This window comes from Leguminivora glycinivorella, chromosome 3 (assembly GCF_023078275.1).
Source record: "Leguminivora glycinivorella isolate SPB_JAAS2020 chromosome 3, LegGlyc_1.1, whole genome shotgun sequence".
Taxonomy (NCBI): domain Eukaryota; kingdom Metazoa; phylum Arthropoda; class Insecta; order Lepidoptera; family Tortricidae; genus Leguminivora; species Leguminivora glycinivorella.
In genome coordinates this window covers 16,784,384-16,806,051 of record NC_062973.1, presented here as the reverse complement: position 1 = coordinate 16,806,051, position 21,668 = coordinate 16,784,384, and the positions used below count along the sequence as shown (strand labels likewise).

General features: G+C 37.3%; 1 protein-coding gene across 1 annotated transcript in view; it reads right to left on the bottom strand.

Annotated features, from left to right (window-relative positions):
- Nucleotides 1-353: 353 nt before the first annotated feature.
- Nucleotides 354-21,668, bottom strand: part of LOC125224814 — a 55,771-nt gene continuing 34,456 nt past the window's right edge. The window contains exons 3-25 of the mRNA XM_048128282.1: nt 16,028-16,168; nt 15,479-15,511; nt 14,204-14,386; nt 13,813-13,956; nt 12,984-13,166; nt 12,344-12,475; nt 11,717-12,031; nt 11,240-11,554; nt 10,842-11,156; nt 10,380-10,568; nt 9,658-9,798; nt 9,173-9,493; nt 8,817-8,999; nt 4,910-5,041; nt 4,510-4,833; nt 4,238-4,426; nt 4,023-4,160; nt 2,872-3,186; nt 2,630-2,786; nt 2,391-2,557; nt 1,978-2,304; nt 1,713-1,892; nt 354-1,635 (exon numbers count right to left, since the gene is read on the bottom strand). Of these exons, the coding sequence (XP_047984239.1) occupies nt 1,448-1,635; nt 1,713-1,892; nt 1,978-2,304; nt 2,391-2,557; nt 2,630-2,786; nt 2,872-3,186; nt 4,023-4,160; nt 4,238-4,426; nt 4,510-4,833; nt 4,910-5,041; nt 8,817-8,999; nt 9,173-9,493; nt 9,658-9,798; nt 10,380-10,568; nt 10,842-11,156; nt 11,240-11,554; nt 11,717-12,031; nt 12,344-12,475; nt 12,984-13,166; nt 13,813-13,956; nt 14,204-14,386; nt 15,479-15,511; nt 16,028-16,168 (4,712 nt within the window). The 3' untranslated portion in view covers nt 354-1,447. The remainder of the gene's footprint in view (nt 1,636-1,712; nt 1,893-1,977; nt 2,305-2,390; nt 2,558-2,629; nt 2,787-2,871; nt 3,187-4,022; nt 4,161-4,237; nt 4,427-4,509; nt 4,834-4,909; nt 5,042-8,816; nt 9,000-9,172; nt 9,494-9,657; nt 9,799-10,379; nt 10,569-10,841; nt 11,157-11,239; nt 11,555-11,716; nt 12,032-12,343; nt 12,476-12,983; nt 13,167-13,812; nt 13,957-14,203; nt 14,387-15,478; nt 15,512-16,027; nt 16,169-21,668) is intronic.

The following is a 21,668-nucleotide window of genomic DNA, read 5'->3' as shown; positions in this document are numbered from 1 at the left end:
ACAAGTGAAATATATTTCCGTATACTTGTTACAAAATGTATTGTTTTAGTGATTTGAACCTCGAACTAGTCCCAGGGTGTTTATCGCACTGTTCCCCAATTTAAATATAACTAATGTCAACCTCAAATGAGAATGCTAAAGTTGGTATCCTATCAGCGGCATACAAATATCATACTATGTCTGTAAAAGGGCCTTTGCCGAAGGCGAAGGAAAGAAAGGAAAGGAAGTGGGGAAGCGTATACTTACAATAGTCCAAACTCTTCAGTTCTCAACAAAGCATTAAACATCTGCATAATTTGCCTTTAATTTCGGTACGGAACGGTATGGAAATTTCGAATGCAAAAATAAAACGGTCCAACTTTTACTATTTTTATTTATATTATGTACATTTTATATACAATTTTATCATCGAACGCGCGCGCCTCTTTCCGCGCAGACTCTTTTGAGCATATAACATATCGTAACTGCTTAATGCTTCCCTTATCGTTCCTTTATGACGGTATCATTATAATTATACATATAATAGCGGGAATGATACAGAGAATATCGGGCATGCTACTACTATACTTTAAACTTAATCAAGCTAACCTGAATGGTCTACGATTATAGCTGGATCATCGATATAAAAAAGTTACCAAATACACGAAGCATTAGCAGGAGTAGTAGGAAATATTGTGTCTAAAATTACACAAAATCAAAACGGAGGCGACGTAGATAATATACTAAATGGAGGGTCACTTAGAATAACCATAACTTACTTTAAGTATTGTAGTAACATGCTGACAAGATCCCGCCTGTTAGGCAGTCACTGGAAGGAAGCTCGAAAGCAATGTCACGTAAAAATATATATTTTTTAAACAACCGTCAAAGTAACAAATAAAGTTGACGATATTCAATAAATGACATTGCTGAGGAGCTCTAAATCACTCAAACGCAAACTTATCAAAGACAACGAAAATAAGAAGGTTATTATAGTTATCAATATAGGATCAATTCAATCTACCGTAAGAGAAATACTGGAAAATGGTTCATCGCACACTAAGATCCATACAGGTAATACTACCGCGAAGATTACGAACAGTCTTAAGGAAGATAACAACAACATTTTCAAAATGCTAGAAATAAAAAACTTACACGAATATTGTCATAATTAGTAGAATGGTGAAAAAGATTTCAAAACCAAAGTACTCTTAGAAAACTTAGCCTATTGTCAATCCAGTAGTGCTTTATCAACTCGAGTTCTATTAATTCGTATTATCTTCTAAAACGTCTATCAAAGAAAATGTTTGATCCCAAGAACTTGTAAATTGTCTAATCTTATTTGATCCATTGTCAACTCGATGGAAAATAGTTGAATGTTTGGATCATATCATATGTCAAAGTCATGGTAAGAAATCCAAGCCTGAAGGCGGATAAGTCACAATCATAATAGAAACGTAGTGTTGTCTCACGCCTGCTTCGGATGCGGCGCCGGCGGCGGCGGCGCGGGCTTGAAGCACTGCAACAGGAACGCCGTGTACATCACGAACGCTATCGAGAGCGCTATCAGAGCGTACATGAATATGTTTAGCTCTGGCTGTCTAAATCGATTCTTCCGAAGCCAGTCCAGCACTTCCTCTTCGTTCATTGCGTCACCTTTAAAAATGTAAATATTTTTTAAATCTTTTATTGTCCCGTACAACAATAAAATTCAAAATGTATCAAAATCATACCTCTATATATGCTAGGGAATCTCTTTCTAAAGTACACGATAGCTGGTAATTTAGTGACACCCCATTTTCTTGCATATCGCGGGTCTTCCATTTTCACAAAAGTTATATCCAAGTTATCTGTTTCGCTGTCAATATTCTCCAATTTGTCCAATACAGCGCGACTTTCTTGTGATTTTTCGTCTGGAACCAAAAATAATAAATAATTCTGTTAATACTCGTATTGACAATTAGAACACTTCATTTGATTTACGAATAGGATACTTACAGAAATAAACAGCTAAAAATTCGTTTTCCTCCAGTAGTTTATCCAACATTTTGCGGTTGACCTCCTCAATTTCATTTTTAATTTCAAAAACGTCTTGAGAAGTTAGCCAACTAAGAACCTTGTCAACTTGGTGGATGTCACCATCATAGAGCATGGGTACTTGTTTACGGAAATATACTAGAGAAGGTATGTTGATGACGTTGTACTTCGCGGCCGCTTCTGGACTGGCAATTTTCACAAAATCGATACCAAATTGATCCACTTCACCGTCTATTTGTTCTAGAGATTCTAGCAGATCTTCGCATTCGGGACAGTCTTCATCATCATCTGAAATTTAGCAATTCATTAGCGTTCACGTGTTTACGTTTATTTTCAATGACTTATTTGAAAGTTAGCCAAATGACGTTACTTACAAAAGAAAACAACGAGTAGATGTGATTCGATTAGAAGCCTTTCCAGCATTCTCTCGTTCACGGATTCAATTTCATCTGCAAGCTCCCGATTATCGTCGTCAATAAGCCATTCGAGAATTGATTCTTCATTCTGCAGATCACCTTCAAACAGCAGTGGATTGCCGTTCCTAAAATTAGGATTGTTGATTAATTTTGTGATATTTCGTGTTGACATAAAAGTATAAAAGTTTGTTAAATACCTGAAGTATACCATCGCCGGGAAGGTCTTGATAGAGTATCGTTTGGCTAATTGTGGATCTTGTATTTTCACCATATGAATTCCGTAAACGTCGCATTCATCGTCTATTTGCTCTAGGCCTTCGAGTATAGCGTCGCAAATATGACAGTTTAATTTGTCTGTAACAGAGATGCGTGATAAAAGATTCACATTAGCATTACGTTCCTCTTAGTCAGCATTTGGAAACAGTTAAAATGTACTTACAAAAGTATACTGCCAAGTACTGTGTTTCTTCAACCATATTTTCCAGCATAACTCTGGTTATCAATTCAATTCGGTCTTCAGTTTTCTGTGTTATCAACCATTGCAGAACTTCTTCCTCCTCCGACAGAGAACCTTCGTACACATTCGGGACATTATTCTCGAAATATACCAACACTGGGAAGTCAGTAACTCCATAAGATTCCGCTATAGAATAGTCTTGCGTTTTCACGAATTTTATTTTATGCCTGTCGCAATCGTCATCTATGTTCTCCAGTTCTTCCAAGATTCCAGCACATTGCTCGCAGTCGAGTGAATCTGAAACGGGCACATCTATTACCAAAAATTGTTTTGACAGGTTGTCAATTGTTAGCAATTGAATGGGGATAGGTGCTGTATCTCTGACCTTGCACGTAAGTTGTTGCGACTACTATAGGATATGACTAGCTGGTATAGAGATGGCGAAAGAATGTTTTAGGTCAAGATATTGTAATGTCTATTAGAGTTAAGATTTTTTAGCGGAATTCAAAAACCGCCTTCTATTAAAAAAGATTAATGGCACATTGATTCACCATCCCTGCTTTAGAGACTAGGATCTAGGAAAGTCATCTAATTCTACCTACGAAGACACTACTTACGCTACTATCAACTGGAATAAGACAGTGAAATACAAACAAAAAATAGATCTAAACGGATATATAACGCAATCGACTAAAATACGCATGCACGTGCAGTGGATTGCATCGTAACTTAAGATGCGACTAAATACAGGAGCATAAAAGGTGGTTTGGTGGTACAATCATGGTTTTTCTAATTAAAGGGTCGTTCAGGGGAGTGAGTACCCTCTTCCGGTGGCTCTTCGTATTCGGGATCTTTTTCTTTTTCCTTCTTTTTCTGTGCTTTTCGCATTGCCTTTGAATTGCATAATTCACATAACGTTTTGTTCCCTAATAAACATGTTAACGATTATTTATTTATATTAGATACTATTATTATTATTATTTCTGTACCTGTAACAATGTATTTCTCCTCCCTGTGTGGGTTAATATTTCAGATTATATCATGTAGTATTTTTAGTGTAGCGTATTGAATTTTAGTTGTGTGTTGTACAGTGTTAATAATGTAGTTAACAAAAGATCAAAGTCGATACTTACAGAAGTACACAGCAAGAGATCCTTCTTCTTCTATCAGATTGAGTAAATCTTTGCCCTCGAGAGCTTCAATTACATCACCTGCTGGGTTCTTTTGAGTCAACAACCAGTTTAATAATTGATGTTCATCGTATAGATCGCCTGCAATATTTAATATCATACTTTAATTTGTTGATAGATCTGCCAATGACTCTGTTTTAATTTGTGTAATTAGTTACCAGCGTAAATGACGGGCTCTTTAGCTCCCAACTTGAAGAATAACACGGCGGGTAAAGCAAATACTCCGAATTCCTTGGCCATCTGTTTGTCGTCAATCTTGACGAAGTTGATGCCGGCGCCGTCCGCGTCATCGTCGATGTGCTCTATCTCCTGCAGCACTCTGGGACACTGTTTGCAGTCATTACTGTCTAAAACATGTCATATGTGCAATACCATTGAAATTATAATGAACCGTCTATTTAATATTCACCACATCAATTTGATAACTCACAAAAGAATACTGCTACATAATCGGACGTCTGTCGTATCTTCTGAAACATTTTACGATTGACTTTTTCTATGTGATCCGTAAGTTCCATGTTTTCCGGATTGGTTAACCAGTCCAATATTTCTTCCTCGTCATCCATGTCTCCATCGTAATTGATATATTTGCCCTTTCTGAAGTACGTGATGCCGGGCGGATTGCGGAAACCGTATTTCTTGGCCATTAAACGATCGCTGCATTTTACTATTTTGATGCCGTACTCCGAAGCTTCGTCATCAATTAACTCCACGTACCTCAGGATACGCGGGCTCTCTGGATCTTCTTCTTTATCTAAAAAAAAATGTGGTCAAGCACTCACATTTTATTTAAAAAAAATACTAACGAGACCTCAATAACAGATACTCACAGAAAACAACTGCTAAGAATTCTTTTGTTTCAATGTATTTGAACAACTTTTCTCTTTCAATATGTTCAATACTTTCATCTTCTTTTTGTTTGACCATCCATTCCAGTACCTCTGACTCATCCAGTAAGTTACCTAAAATATTTCCATCGTTACTTATTTGCTGAAAAGGCTGCGTAAACAAATAAATGAATTAAGGAACCCACATCCATTTTATGTATATTTAAAAACTCACCCGTTTACATCCAATAAACGTCATGCTCGGAATATACTACAGCAGTACCATGCTGACATCATTCGTAAATTAATTAATAATGATAAGATTAAGTATAATAGAAATAAGTATTTATTATAACAAAAAATATTGATCCAGTGCCGACTAAACAATAAATAACAGCCATGCGAATTTTCGGTCAAACAATACAACTTACATATCGCCATATATTGTCACTCAATGCCAGCACCGATCAGATAAATAATGGGTTAAAAAATGAGACTTAAATAACAAGAAATCGTATTCACCGGCATTGTGTTGGTGTAAATCGAAAACAAATTATTTGACAGGTTTTGTAGAAAATAAAGTCTATGTTTATAGTCTAGAAAGTACGTAAAATAGTTAATTAAATCTTTTACAAAATAATGAGATTCCATGAAGACTAGAAAACTATATGAACATGAAATCCTTACAACAATAAGTCTTTCAGATGACTCGGCAAAATACAATAAGAAATGCCTTCGAGTTGTTGTTTTCTCTCACTTTAATTTAAAAATATTGGAATCAATTTACAATAATAATAACGATTTATACATCTGTTCATAGTCACAAAAGTCCCAATATTTGGTCTTCACATGTTCAATTAAATCGTAAAAAAGTATTTTTAGAGATGACAAGAATGGTCCGTATCCACATTTGGTAGAGTTAGTGCTGATTTGTATAAAGTTTGCTGATGTAAATACAGTCCATTTGCGTTCAGTTAAATACAACATTCAACCCTGTTATGTGCTTGCAGGAATCAAGGGACACGAGGTTACAGAAAGCTAGCGGGTTAATGTGCAACAACCAATGCAACGTTAGGCTGGACTCAGAATTAGAGGTGAAACCGTTTGCAAGGACTAAACGTAACATTCGTGTCCGCTTGATGCCCGTGCACTCTCTTGAAGCAGTATCAGATGACAAATACTGCTACAAGTTATATTCTAACATGTAATTTTACCACCACCAAGTAGTTTCAGACCCTTGTGAACCTTTTTTTCCTTTCCCCTTTTCCGGCTTGGCGAGTGCTTTCGATCCCTTGGTGTTCTTTTCCTGCTGCTTGGGGCTTCCTTTCTCGAGTTTCTTGGCCGGAACCTTGGTCGGGGTGGCTTTGGCTACTTTGGTCGGACTTTGAACTTTAGTGGGACAGCACTGGTAGGGTTCGTAAGTCATTTTTGGGGCGGCCGGTTTCGCCCCCAATCCAATGTAGAAACAGCGATCGCCTGCAGTCAGTAAAAATCTCTTTTATAACCCGTAGAAACCTTAATTAGAATAGTTAACTGCGAGTTAATGCGCGTATATTTTGTTATGCGCTGTCTAGAAAAGATGGTTTGTTAGTAAAGGTAAAAGAGTTCAGAAAACATTTATTGGTAAGCGCGAATGACTGCAGGCGACAGCTGGAATGCTATGCTAGGACCCATGCGAGTTTCAGAACTCGACCATGCAGATGTGTGTGTGTGGGGTACGTCCGTGCCTCCGTGCAGGGTCTCGGGGCCAACCTTCATTTACCTGTAAACATTCGTTTTATTCTACCGAAAAAACTATCGTCTTCATCGTCGTCATCGTCATCTTCGTCGTCATCGTCATCATCGTCGTCATCGTCATCATCGTCGTCATCGTCATCATCATCATCGTCGTCATCGTCGTCGTCGTCATCGTCGTCATCGTCGTCATCATCATTATCGTCGTCGTCGTCGTCGTCGTTGTTGTCATCGTCGTCATTGTCATCGTCGTCATTGTTGCGCAAATTTTTCCTTTTATATTGAATACCTTTCTTTTGTCCCGAATAGTTACGTTTCTTTTTAGATTTTACACTGTCATTGTCGTCGTCATCATCATCGTCGTCCCCGTTTTTTTGGCGTTTTTTTTTACTCCCTGAACTACTACCGCTTCTACTTCGTTTGAAGGTTGGTTCATCATCATCATCGTCATCTTCATCACTATCGGCCTCGTCATCATCGTCATCATTATTGTCGTCGTCATCATCGTCATCATCATCATTGTTGTCGTTTTGATTTTCATCGTCGTCATCGTCTCTATATTTACTTTTCGCGGAGGTTTTTCTTACTTGTACTTTTTTTGTACCAGTACCGGGATTATTTTTTTTATATTTATTCGATATGGTTTTTGATTTATAGCTTCTTTTCTCATTTCGGTCCTCTTCATCGTCTTCATCATTGTCATCGTCTTCATCATTGTCATCGTCATCATCATCATCGTCTTCATCATCATCATTGTCGTCGTCATCATCATCATCACCATTGTCGTCATCATCGTCATTGTCATCGTCTTTATCATCATCATCATTGTCGTCGTCATCATCATCGTTGTCGTCGTCATCATCATTATCGTCCTCGTTGTCATCATCATCATCCTTCGACCTGTGCTTGTTACCAGGAATACGGATTTTTAATTTGCCAACAGTTTTCCATGTTGCTTCTTTATTTTTTCTTAATTTTAGTAATTCTTTTAACTTAGAACCTTTAACTTCGTTTTTATTGTCATTATCGTTATCACCATCATCGTCATTGTTGTCGTCATCCTCGTCATCGTCATCCTCATCATCGTCATCGTCGTCCTCGTCATCATCGTCCTCGTCATCGTCATCGTCATCATCGTCATCGTCATCATCGTCATCGTCGTCCTCGTCATCATTGTCATCGTCATCTATTTTCGGTTTTACTTTCCCATCTTCCTTCCTTTTAATTTTCGGATCACCGGGGAATCTAACTTTCAACGTTCCCATAGTCTTCCATTCTGTTGGTTTTACCCTTTTCGGTGTATTTTTCTTATCCACATCTGCATTTCTGCCAAACCCCGAGGCTTTACCACCATCTGCATTGGCCTTCGATTTAGTATTAGCTTTATTTTTATGTCGGTTGCTATCTTCACCTGCAGGCATTAGTAACTGTCATGCAAAATGACATAGCTCAAAAATCCAGCATTTTAGTGTAAAGAAATAACAATTTTATATTTAGAAGAATTTCTTTAAGAATGATGTCATGCACGTAATATTTTATAATATAGTCTCTAAGTCAAAAATAATTTATCCTTAATTTAAAATCTAGAAATGGATGTGGATTCTTACTTTTTGATCAATAAGCCATTGGAGGACCTTTTTTCGTTCTTTAAATCACCTATAAACAGGATAAGGAGTTAGCATAGGAAATATTTATACAACTCTTCCCTAAACTTTCAAAATTGGAATAGTTATTGTATCGTGATTTGTTTCGATTTGTAATGTTGCACTACGGTTCCATAGTTTTGGTTAGATTATATACATATAGTAGTAGTGTAACTTTATAAAAAGAAACAATTGTACTACAAATATGACACAATGAATTCTTACTTCTTACGTGACGTCGGTCAAACCTGAATATAAAATAAATATCAAAACATAATAACGTTGGGTGACCACCATAACTTACTATGTCCTACCTTAAGTTATAATAATAGTGAACTAACTATTGTTTTCCGTTAACTTTAATTTCTCTAAGAAAGTAGTGGCTTAACTCTTACTGTAGTCAACTAGTCACTGTATTTGCGGCACAATAAGGTGGATTTTTTGTAGTTAGTGTGTTTTGGTTGTCACCCGATGATGTACTGTTACAGAATAAAATAAGATTATTATTTTAGTTACAACATATTTGAACTTACCATCGTACATAATCGGTACGCCGGTCTCATAGTATACCAGAGCTGGGAAACTGAAAATGCCAATGTCCGAAGCCAATTTGGAGTCCTTGGACTTGACGAACTGAATCTCGTATTTGTCCGTGTCGTCATCTATTGTCTCCAGCTCTTCGAGAACGTCGTCGCAGGTGTCGCAGTCATCACTGTCTGTAATAGTGAACGATAAGTTTTAAGCAAAATTTCAAGCAAATAGTATGTCAATGATAGGAATTGCCAAAATTGCAGCAATATATAAAATACCGAAGTTCCTCCTTCCTCTGATTGAAAATTTTAAGTTCGTTTTAAACTATAAAGTAACAGTTATGAAAATAGATACTTACAAAAGAAGACGGCAAGATGTTCCACATCAGCAATTAGATCCTTCAAAGTTTTCCTGTCTACACTCTCAATGACGTCAGGCTGAGAGTCAACTAATTCTAACACCCAGGACAGGATATCTTCTTCATGCATCAGATCGCCTTCGTAGATGGTCCTGAATTTGTGGCGGTAGAAAGCCAAAGCCGGGAGTTCAGAAAGGTCGTATTCCTTTTCCACTCCTTCATCAGAAATCTTGACGAAATCGATGTCTTTCTCTTCGCACTCGTCATCGATGTTTTCAAGCTCGCTGAGTACTTTTTGAGATTTCTTGTCGCCCTCCTTGTCTAAAATAATTTAGAAATAAAGATATTTAGCAAAGACAGCAAGTTAAGCTTAACTTTGTGCCTATACGATTATTCCATGAAATTATTGACACATCACAAAATGAACAACTTTAAACGACATGTAGCTCTTCTTGGACAAAAAGAAATAATACTTTAGTACTTACAGAAAAAGACAACGATGTGGTCGTTTTCGGCGAGGATCTTCTCCAGCATCCTGGAGTTGACCTCCTCGATCTTGCCGGGGATCTCGAGGGTGTCTTCATCCGTCAGCCAGGACAGCACTTCGTCCTCGTCCTCGATGTCACCTGAAATTATCAGTTGCGTATATTTATTGTCTATAAATATACTCTGGCTTCTTTTTCTGATGAAAAGGTAAGGTCTTCAAAGTTCAAACGTAAGAGAAGAATAATGGATTTAGTGTGACCTATAGAGAGTTTATGAAGAGGTCTACTTATTTTTAGTAAATCTTTTACAATAAATTTAATTTGTAATATTTTCGCTATTTGAAATTTAACTATAGCGATCAAAAGACTTTTGGAAACGAGAATATTTGTAAGATCACATAAGTAAATGTGAGTGTGCACGGGAAAACGTCCCACTTTGTAGATTGCTATAAAGCCGCTTTGTCAGTTTATTCATATAAAGATACAAGTAAATCTCGCCTTAATGGTAACCGACAAAGTGGGACGTTTTACTAAACACACTTACAAATGAGGTGGCTCTAATTAGGTTTAGAGGAGATTATTGTGGAAAACGTATTGATGCCATACTTCTGAGTGAGGCTAATAGGAAGATGATACTCGCCTCACAAAGTTCGTTGACAATGTTTCCAGCACGTCCAAAATCATGTCAGACTTATTCCAGATACAAGCATAAGACTACATACCCTTGTAGATGAGGGGGTCCTTGTTTCTGAAGAACACGAGTGTGGGGAAGGTCTTGATGCCGTACTTCTTGGCGAGCGACAGGTCCTCGGTGGTGACGAAGATGATGCCCGTCTCGTCCAGTTCGTCGTCGATGTTCTCGAGCTCATCCAAGATGTTGTCGCATTCGTCGCCCTCTTCGCAATTGCCGCCTGGAATTCATTGGTTTTGTGTTTAGACATTTAAGTATTAAATATATATCTGATTCCAATGTATTGTAGACATGTATTAACCGTATAATGTTTTAGGTATTAGTTTAAGCTTAGCTTGTTTACTATACGATACTGAAGACGGATTTAACTACATGCCTATTTGAAATTATATTTATTAAAAAAAGTAACAGTTTGTTACTGTACCTACGCAGTACGATTAAGTGGAGATGTAGTTTAATCGGGAAGTTGACGTTGATGTAAAAATCTACTTACTGAAATAAACGACCACGTATTCGTGCTCTTCGATAAGATCAGTCAAGATCTCATCAGTAACCTCCTCTATTGTAGCGCTGTTCTTCTGCTCAATAAGCCACTCCAACACTTCATCTTCATTCATCAGGTCACCTTCATAGATAGCGGGGATGTTCTCTTCAAAGTATACGAGAGTCGGCAGATGGTCGATACCGAATTCTTTAGCTTCATTCTCGTTGTCCATTCGCACAATAACGATACCTTCCTTTTCTAATTCATCATCAATGTTTTCTAGTTCATTGAGGATCCTAATGTCTTGTTTGTCATCTTTGTCGTCTGAAATATTAAAACATTGAATAATTTGATATACTTAAATATAAATGTATTACACTTTACTCCGTGCTTAGTATTATACTTACAAAAGATAACGGCCAAATATGGTGTGCTTTCTATCAGTTTGTCCATCATCTCATCGGTGACTTCAGGAATTTCACTGTGTCGTTTCTGATGCAGCAACCATCCGAGTAATTCATCTTCTTTCATCAGATCGCCTTCATAGATGTGAGGAATGCCTTTCTCGAAGAAAACCATAGTTGGAATGGATTCGATACCATATTCCTTTGCTTCTTTATCGTCATCGATTTTGACGAAGGCGATGTCATTTTGGTCACATTCGTCGTCGATGTTCTCCAACTCAGAAAGGATCTTTTGACTTTTCTTCTGGTCCTTGTCGTCTGAAATAAAATCGAAGAACTGTATTTCATTTTTATGTCAGTTCTTCACGGGACAGTCGAGAACGATTCAAGACATTAATCATCGGTGAAGTAATTTGTGAATTTGGCATTGCTTCAAACTGGCCAATGTTAAGGCTACGAGAGTGTGAAGAAAATACTTACAGAACAGGACAGCGACGTAAGGCATTTTTTCGATGATGAGGTCGAGCATTTCATCAGTGATGTCCTCAATTTCGTCGCTCTCCGCTTGATATCTGAGCCAAGCTAATACTTTTTCTTCTTCTTCAAGATTTCCTTCGTAATAAGTCGGGATACCCTTTTCGAAATACAGAAGAGTAGGGATCTTTTCAATGCCGTATTCTTTGGCTTCTTCATCATTATCGATCTTAACAAATGCAATTCCAAGGGCATCGCACTCATCATCAATGTTCTCAAGTTCTGCTAATACTTTCTGAGATTTGCGATCGTTATTGTCATCTGTGGATGAAAAGCAGCGTTTTATCAGAATTACGAATACAGTTAGATAAGTGCTCAAGTAAGGTAACAAATACTTAGATGATTATGTATTATGTCTCAACTCTCAAGACGCGTGTAGATTATTATAATTGTCATTGGTTATAATTTACATGCACATAAGTATGTATTTAACAATAGCTATTTACAAGAATAAAATGTCTTGTCTGTCTAGTGGTCAGTCTGGTGTTAAAAATCATATCCACATTCAAACTGCTTTGGAAACGGATTTTATTAGATGTTGCATTTGTTGAAAACTGTATACTGTGAATTTACAGAATAGCACGGCAACGGTTTTCCCGTCCTTGATCAACTTGTCCAGCATCTCGTCGGTGACGTCTTCTATCTCGTCCTTCTCCAACTGGCCGACCAGCCACTCCAGGATTTCTTCCTCGTTTTCTAGGTCACCTGGAAATATTGATACATTATTTATAGGTACATTACTAGTGTCATGGCATTGAAAATCTTTGAGTGTAAGACAGAAACTACTACTTTTTCAGGTATTTTGTACAACTGAAAGAGATCCCTGAATCTTATGAGTTCGCTTCTATCCTAATTATTTCTGCTTTATCTGTTTCATAATACTTTTTATAAAATTAAGTGCTCTATACCACTATAAACTCAACACAAAAATCAAATTACTTGATGTCTTGATTACATATATATAAAAAGATAATACACATTTTGAAGTAAAAATGAAACTAAGGAAGTCTATAAATCTAGAAGTGTTTAGTGTTTAACATCTTTCAAAATAAGACCTATAAAACTCCTCGCAACCCAGTTTTATGTTCAAACATACTGCGATATATTCAGGTGAAAACATGAGCAGTAATAAAATCTATGTAAACACAGTTCTTTATTTTGAAAGACTTTTATTGCAAACAAGTCTATTCGAAATTCGAAATATTATTGTTACCGTCGTAAACGTTGGGGATCTGCTTCTCGAAGTAGACGATGGAGGGGATGTTGTCGATGCCGAAGGAGTCGGCGGCCTTGGCGTCGTCGATCTTGACGAACTGGATGCCGTGGCGGTCGCAGTCGTCATCGATGTTTTCGAGCTCGCCAAGGACTGTCATTGATTCCTCGTCACCATGGTCATCTGGGAAAACATTTTGTTTATTTGAGAGGAGGACAGAATAAAAATACGGAAATGCCTAAAAAAGGAAATTTGACGAACGATAATCATTTTTCAGAAATGTCTCGAAATTTTATCAAATTAAAGAATTAAATGGAAAACACCCATATTAATTAATACCTATGTATATGTATCAATGCAACAGTTATAGTGCTACATCTAATTTCAGATAATTAAAAGAAGTGTCTATTCTATAAGGTTTGTTAACGATTAAAGGAATATATCAGTTTTGCAAGTTAATCTGAAATTTTGAAATTAATATGCCAAGGCACAAAAATTAAATTTCATACAATCGCCCCAGCATAAAATGGTTTAAGCCGTTCAAGGTTGCAAATGAACCGTAACCTATTTTCGTGAAAGCTATAATTTCTTGTTTGACGTCATTTACAAGTGTAACCCACATTTTCTACTTTGAAGCGAGTGTAAATATTTTTAGAACGGATGAATTGTATAATTTACTGTTTTATATTTAAGTATATTAGGAGTAACACTATGTTACTAAGAACACTGAGTTAAAATAGATATTAAGTCCATAGTCGATAGAAGAGATATAAAGAAGTTGTCTGAAAAGAGGTCAGGTTAAAGGTTTAGTTAAAAATCTTATACTTACAGAAGACAACAACAAGGTTATCCACGTTGCCGATGAGGGTATTGAGGGTCTTGGCTGTGACGTCTTCGATTACATCTTCTTCGTCTCCGGTGGACTTGTTGGCGATCAGCCACTCCAACACATCTTCCTCTTTGCTCAACTCACCTACAATTTCAATGTCAAGTTTGAATACAGTACGAGTTTGATTAGCCTTAGTTAAAAGAAGTAGATTGGTGTTTTGTCTACAAAAAATGTAATTAATGACAAATTGTCAATCAATGCTACGAATGACAAGAACACTGGTATGATTACAGCAAATTACGTTATACGGAATGCTGCCAAGGCGTCCATATGATGCATCCGTCAGTGTCGTAACCATCGTAACTAACCCATAAAAAGCTCTGTGACTCACTTTCATAGATAATTGGTATTTCATGCCTGTAGTACACCAGTCTTGGCAACTCTCCAAGACTGTACTCCTCGGCTAGTTCTTCATCGTGGATCTTGACGAACCCGATTCCCAGCTGGTCTGCTTCGTCATCGATGTTCTCCAGCTCTTGAAGCGCCTTCGCACATTTCTTGCATTCAGGCTTGTCTGAAACACCATGACCGGATTTTAAGTTTTAAGACCAACTCAAAGGTTTTAAAATTATGTGGTTATGTGTGCTTCTGTTTGCATACCTCCATGCTCCGAGGATTCTAAAGCAGTGCTATTATTGTATGCAATGTTCAAAATTATGATGAGTGTTGTGTGTTATTGGAAAATTAGGTGTTTTAATCGTGTGTGCATATGAAGCGTGTGTCGTGCAGTATGGATGCCTCCGGCACCCTAAGATTCGCATACGTAGAATATAAAGCGGGGTTGACTATGTCCTATTTGACTATAGGTACTATAACAAGGTGTCTGGATTCTAATCGCTAAACAAATAAAGTGCGTTGGGGTTCACTAAAATTGTTACCACATTTACTGTTTCTATTCAAATTGTATTATTACACAAATGTGCATCTCGACCTCGGCCATATTTCTCTGCATGGTCTCGAGTGTATAAATAGATGAGCGTAAACAATTTGTGACATGCCGTCCGCTCCCATCACCGATATAGGTCAAGGTCAATTCTAAATTCGACGAAAATTTGGGTTGGTTCGGGATGTTTGCAGAGACAATGGATTTTGAATAGCCCGTTGTCGTCGGGGAGAAGGCGACGTGCGTGACAGGTCGGTGGGGCCGTCAATCCCGGCGGCTACCGACGGAAATAGAAGCTCTGAAATAGCTCGCCACTCGGCCCGATAATGCAAACGTTTTTGATTCTAGTTACTCTTCCCGTTAGGCTAGACTGAATTAATTGTTTGGCGATTTCAACTAGCTACAGGATAGATTGATTTGCTTGAGAAGAGAACCAATATGCGTTTTCCATACATAGTAGTTCACGCGTCGCTTCTGTGTATTTCTCTAATACCTATACTTTAGCTTAAATTGCAGCATAGGAAAATTTTGAGTTGCCTTTAAATATTCCTCGAAATAAATTATGTTATCCATACATTATTTTTTCCCTTACTGCCAATATAGTTTCGTTGAAGCGAAAGCTCGGCTGAAACATAAAGTTACACAAATACTATTCTACAAAGCGAGAAGAGTTATGCCACACGAACATTAAAGGAACATGCCGCCAGCTAGAATCTTACTTACTGTTCGATGGGCCGCAATTTTTGTGATCAGGACCTACGCCAAAAACACAATAAAAACCAACGCCACAATGTACAAGTACAGAAAACCACAGTACGCTTTGAGATAGATTGGCGTACCCCTGTAACTGATAGCTTCAAATTGAAAGACATTTACAATTACAACTACTGTACAGTATAGTATTTATATACGCTCCCATGAACCCAAAGTGAGTTAATAATGTACGTAGAGCTAGTAAAACTATGCGCAGTTTTTGGATTCCATATATTTGGGAAGCAAATTGAATCCAAATTATTTAAAATGTGGGTCCAAGATTTTTTACCCTGAGGTACACCTGAGATGATTTGAGCGGTAATTTACCGAATGTGCTGTTATGCACACTGAAGAATAATTTGCTATTCATAACTGATTATAGCCTTTTAGGCGTGTCTATGGTTTTCTTGAAATCACTTTAATTTCAAAGGAGCGTAATGTTAGTTGAGAAATTGCTTTTTATCACGATAGCTGATAAGTGGACGAAGACGAAAACTCTCATTTCACGCGTATACTCACAAAAGAGAACGGCAACGTAATCCGTGTCCTCGATGATCTTGGACAGAATCTTCTGGTTTACCTCCTCTATCCGGTCCGGAAGGTCCATGGCTTCTAAACTCGTCAGGAAATCCAGGACGCTTTCTTCGTCCATAAGATCTCCTGGAAATGTAAAAACAATTTTAACGACTGGCAGCATACCAGAATTAGAAGATCATTGCAATGTCATGATCCTCCGGTCCTATGACCTTTTTGGTTTTCTGATGCATGGCATTTCTATTACAACAAAATGTATCTGATTTAAAAATATTTCTTCGTGGAGCTCCTGAAGACAACCATCACAAATTATATCACGGATCCAAATATTTTTAGATTTCTGCTTTTTAGGGTTCCGTAGTCAACTAGGAACCCTTATAGTTTCGCCATGTCTGTCTGTCCGTCCGTCCGTCCGTCCGTCCGTCCGTCCGTCCGTCCGTCCGTCCGTCCGCGGATAATCTCAGTAACCGTAAGCACTAGAAAGCTGAAATTTGCTACCAATATGTATATCAATCACGCCAACAAAGTTCAAAAATAAAAAATGGAACAAAATGTTTTATTAGGGTACCCCCCTACATGTAAAGTGGGGGCTGATATTTTTTTTCAATCCAACCCCAACGTGTGATATATTGTTGGATAGGTATTTAAAAATGAATAAGGGTTTACTAAGATCGTTTTTTGATAATATTAATATTTTCAGAAATAATCGCTCCTAAAGGAAAAAAAAGTGCGTCCCCCCCCCTCTAACTTTTGAACCATATGTTTAAAAAATATGAAAAAAATCACAAAAGTAGAACTTTATAAAGACTTTCTAGGAAAATTATTTTGAACTTGATAGGTTCAGTAGTTTTTGAGAAAAATACGAAAAACTACGGAACCCTACACTGAGCGTGGCCCGACACGCTCTTGGCCGGTTTTTTCAATATGATAAATTAAACATATCTTTATATTTATCATGGTCACGTTCGTCATCGAAATACTTTTTTTAACGATCGCCTTTGAAGATGTCTGCTGTGAATTAATTTAGCGTTTCGACTTTCTAAAACTATGTGGGAAATAATCAATTGATCTTCTGTTTGAATAGATTGGATCTTGACCTGGGGCCCATTTCTCGAAGCTACAAGTCACAATTTACAAGTGGTTGTCAATGTCTAATATGACGAGTTGGAAAGAGACTTCCGCTTGTAACTTGTAACTTTCAGGTTTGAGAAATGGGCCCTTTACCCTTTGTAGAACATAGTTACTAAGATAATTAGGTAAGTACTTATTGTGAAGTAAATTAGGTAGATGGAAGGTTTTTTTGACTATGAAGTGGGAATGAATTGTGACTTTTTGTCACATATATAGTTAGTGAAAAGTTAAGACGATACGGTAGGGGTCAATTCTCCATACAAACGCTCTCGACTATTTCCTCCCTGGTTTTTGAAGATAGAGCAATGATTTTTTCAACACAGATTGTTATTATTTTTATCTGTGTCGGATCGTTTTGATTTTTTTGATATTCTGCTTTTTAAAGACTCTAGAGCCAATCAAAAATTTCCAAAAACGGCCTTCTTCATTGTGGCGCAAAAAAAGGTGTGATACTCAAGATTGGTAACAATTAACCAAAAAAGCTAAACGGTCCGACATAGATTATTTCATTGTTATTAAGATTTTCAAATTTCGTTCCGATTGATTAAGTTTTGAAGGAGGAAATAGTCGAGAGCGGAACCTCGATTTTAATTTTTTTTTTTGAAATATCTTTTGACTGAGTTGTTCTTCATGGACAATTTTTTTTCGATAAATCTAGTTAATAACATTTATAAATCAGTTATCCGACCTGTCGTCCTGTATGGAAGTGAGTGCTGGGCCACCAAGACGAATGATGAGAGAAGACTGCATGTGAATGAAATGAGAATGTTTTGCGATGGATGTGTGGTGTGACAAGACTGGATAGGATTCGGAATGAGTATATAAGAGGAAGCCTGAAAGTAGCGCCAGTGACAGAGAAATTGAGAGGAAGTAGATTAGCATGGTATGGGCATGTAATGCGGAGGGATGAAAGCAATGTTATAAAACGAGTGGTAAATATGAAAGTGGATGGATACAATGGTAGTGGAAGGCCTAAGAAAAGATAGATGGAATGTGTGAACAACGATATGAGAGTGAAAGGTATTAGTATGGAAATGATGGCTGATAGAGAGAAATGGAGGAAGATGATCTGCTGCGCCGACTCCAAATAATGGGAAAAGGGCAAGGGAATGATGATGATGATGATGATGAAATCTAGTTAATAACACTTGTATATTTAAAACTAAAATTCTCAAGTTGAAAGGGGGGCCTTTCCATTTTAGAATTTTCGCTACCGTATCCTCTTAATGATTTACTTCAATCGTCGGGCAATCGCGCTTGGCTAGGCTAGGCCGGCTTTATTGCTTCTCAGTTGGCTTGAAACCTTTGTAAAAACTATTCCACATTCTATATTTTCTTTACGCCCACATGATCTTTTTGCAAATTGCTATCTTCGTAAATAACTTCTACAATGTCACGTAGCTATTATTTTATTTTATCTACGTATAGTTACTTACTAGGCGTATTGGCAAAATATTTACCTACTCACCGACGATAATGGCGTCTGGAGCTCTTGACTTGAGCTACATTACTCTTTATACCCTTTACCCTTTACCCGTATTTCATCAAACAATAAATGTTTGATGAAATACGGGTTTTGATCCCGGTAAGGGCATTTATTTGTGTGATGAGCACAGATATTTGTTCCTTTGTCATGGATGTTTTCTATGTATATATGTATGTACTTATCTATACACCGTGTTTCACTTAACACTCAAAACCTGAAAACCGTTTGTTCAGAATCGAGAGTAGAATCGATTGAGCTATATCTTGATGGGGGTAATATATATTTTTTTAATTTGTATTATTAGTTATTTTTTACGTGCCCATTCTACAAATTCGTAATACAACAGTGTGCATATCGCATTGCTAGAGGTTGTATACCTTTTTCAGTATTTAGGGGTAGGTATTCATACTGGCTGGTTACTTGGACGACTGGACGAATTTTAATGTTTACCTGAGATTGGACAAATTTTAACACTTTCGCTACCAAGAACCCGACTGTCGGGTACACCGCTCGTAGAAGCGTAGCCGATTACATGGGTTTCCCCGTATGTAGCGAAAATGTCGTAGCGCCGCGTAGAGCCCGGTTTCGAAAGTGTTAATGTTTACCTCTAATAAGTCATAAGTCATAACAAATTGAACTCGTACCTAATTACAACCTTGTTATTTTAAATGTTGGATTTAAATTTGCTTACTGAGATTATCTGTCCAATTTGAAGTTTGCTGTGACAAAGCTTTAAAGTGTTTTACAGTGACATTATGGTAAACCTTATGTCGTTGCAGTAACGTACACAAATAAGTAGTTTTAAGGTTTATGATGGTAGCTAGCAACAATTTTTTTGAGTGTAAAGTTAAAAGTCGAGTAGAGCTGCACAGATATTTAAACATTCAATTTAAAAAATAAATAAACATCAGATTAAAAAATGAATACTCTAGATAAGTTTAAAAAAATAAAAATCAGTTGGGGTGTCTGAGGTTTTGAGTGATAACGGAAACACCGTGTATAAGTATATCGTTGCCTAACACCCATATATAGTACAAGCTTTGCTTAGTTTGGGGTTAGGTTGATCTGTGTAAGGTGTCCCCCAATATTTCATTATTTATTTATGCCTTAAGAGTTTTGAGTTTTGGTCTATATCCCGGTCAATATAAGTCTATTTATGCCTTCTTATGAATCAGATAATTACACAATTTCTTTAGGGTGCTATAGAAAAGGATACCTATAGTTTTCTTTGTTCTTATTTACTGACAGACTTGTTTGACAAAGTATAGGTACGAGCGATAAATTAAACCAGACATAATATTCATTAGTGTTTTCACTAATTAAGAGGTGTTTTTAAGTTAGTCTTAACACTTTCGCTACCAAGAACCCGACTGTCGGGCACACCGCTCGTAGAAGCGTAGCCGATTACATGGGTTTCCCCGTATGTAGCGAAAATGTCGTAGCGCCGCGTAGAGCCCGGTTTCGAAAGTGTTAATTTTCACCCAGTAATTAATTTTTCAAAATTTTCTCAGCAGCAATGTATTGTAAACATGGTTACAAATTGCGATAATAGTCAAAGACAAGTGACAACGAGCGTTTAACGCGAGTGTCTGCGTTACATACATTGCAGGCCGAATTATTTTGTATGAATAAAATTGTTACTTTAATTTTAAGTGAAAGCTACCTTATTACATTTCTTTTATGTCTTATACTCACCACCGTTAAGAGATTCTCTCGTATTAGCTTTACACACTGTATACCGAAACTTAGCATTATAGGTTTTAATCTAAGTATCTCTAAGTAATAGATCTAAATGCAAAATCAGATAAAAATGACCTGTACTGAGTCTTACGAGCATAAATTAATAGTACTTTATGCAAGAAATTTGCCAGGTATCGGAAATTAGTACAGAACTAAACATTAAATAAATGTCATTTACAAAGAAAAAGTGACCAAAGCCTCCAGTGCTCCGAGCTGGAATCGAACCAGCGTACTCCGCTTACCGGGCGAATGCCAGAACCACTCGGCTATCGGTCCACGAAAGCAAGGGTCGAAATTTCTAAGTATATGACATTTCCGAAGGCTCGTGGCGCCCTCTGGCCATCCCTGAGGTAGAACAGTATGGTTCGACCTTCTAGCCGAATCAACTCAGGTGATTACAAGCTAGCGAAGAGAGATGGCGCTGCCATTAACACTCTAAGAACAAATTAAATTACTTTCATAGAAAATATTTTAACTTGTTATTTTTAAGTAGTAACACTACTGTTCTACCTCAGGGATGGCCAGAGGGCGCCACGAGCCTTCGGAAATGTCATATACTTAGAAATTTCGACCCTTGCTTTCGTGGACCGATAGCCGAGTGGTTCTGGCATTCGCCCGGTAAGCGGAGTACGCTGGTTCGATTCCAGCTCGGAGCACTGGAGGCTTTGGTCACTTTTTCTTTGTATATGACATTTATTTAATGTTTAGAACATAATAGTAGTGTTACTACTTAAAAATAACAAGTTAAAATATTTTCTATGAAAGTAATTTAATTTGTTCTTAGAGTGTTAATGGCAGCGCCATCTCTCTTCGCTAGCTTGTAATCACCTGAGTTGATTCGGCTAGAAGGTCGAACCATACTGTTCTACCTCAGGGATGGCCAGAGGGCGCCACGAGCCTTCGGAAATGTCATATACTTAGAAATTTCGACCCTTGCTTTCGTGGACCGATAGCCGAGTGGTTCTGGCATTCGCCCGGTAAGCGGAGTACGCTGGTTCGATTCCAGCTCGGAGCACTGGAGGCTTTGGTCACTTTTTCTTTGTATATGACATTTATTTAATGTTTAGAACATAATAGTAGTGTTACTACTTAAAAATAACAAGTTAAAATATTTTCTATGAAAGTAATTTAATTTGTTCTTAGAGTAGTACAGAACTTGTATGAAGTTCTATTTTTGAATTTTTTTCAGTTAACTAAAGTGAAGTGTAATTAAATATTATAGTTGACTGACTATACAACACTGAAAAATCAGCACGTAAAGACAGCATG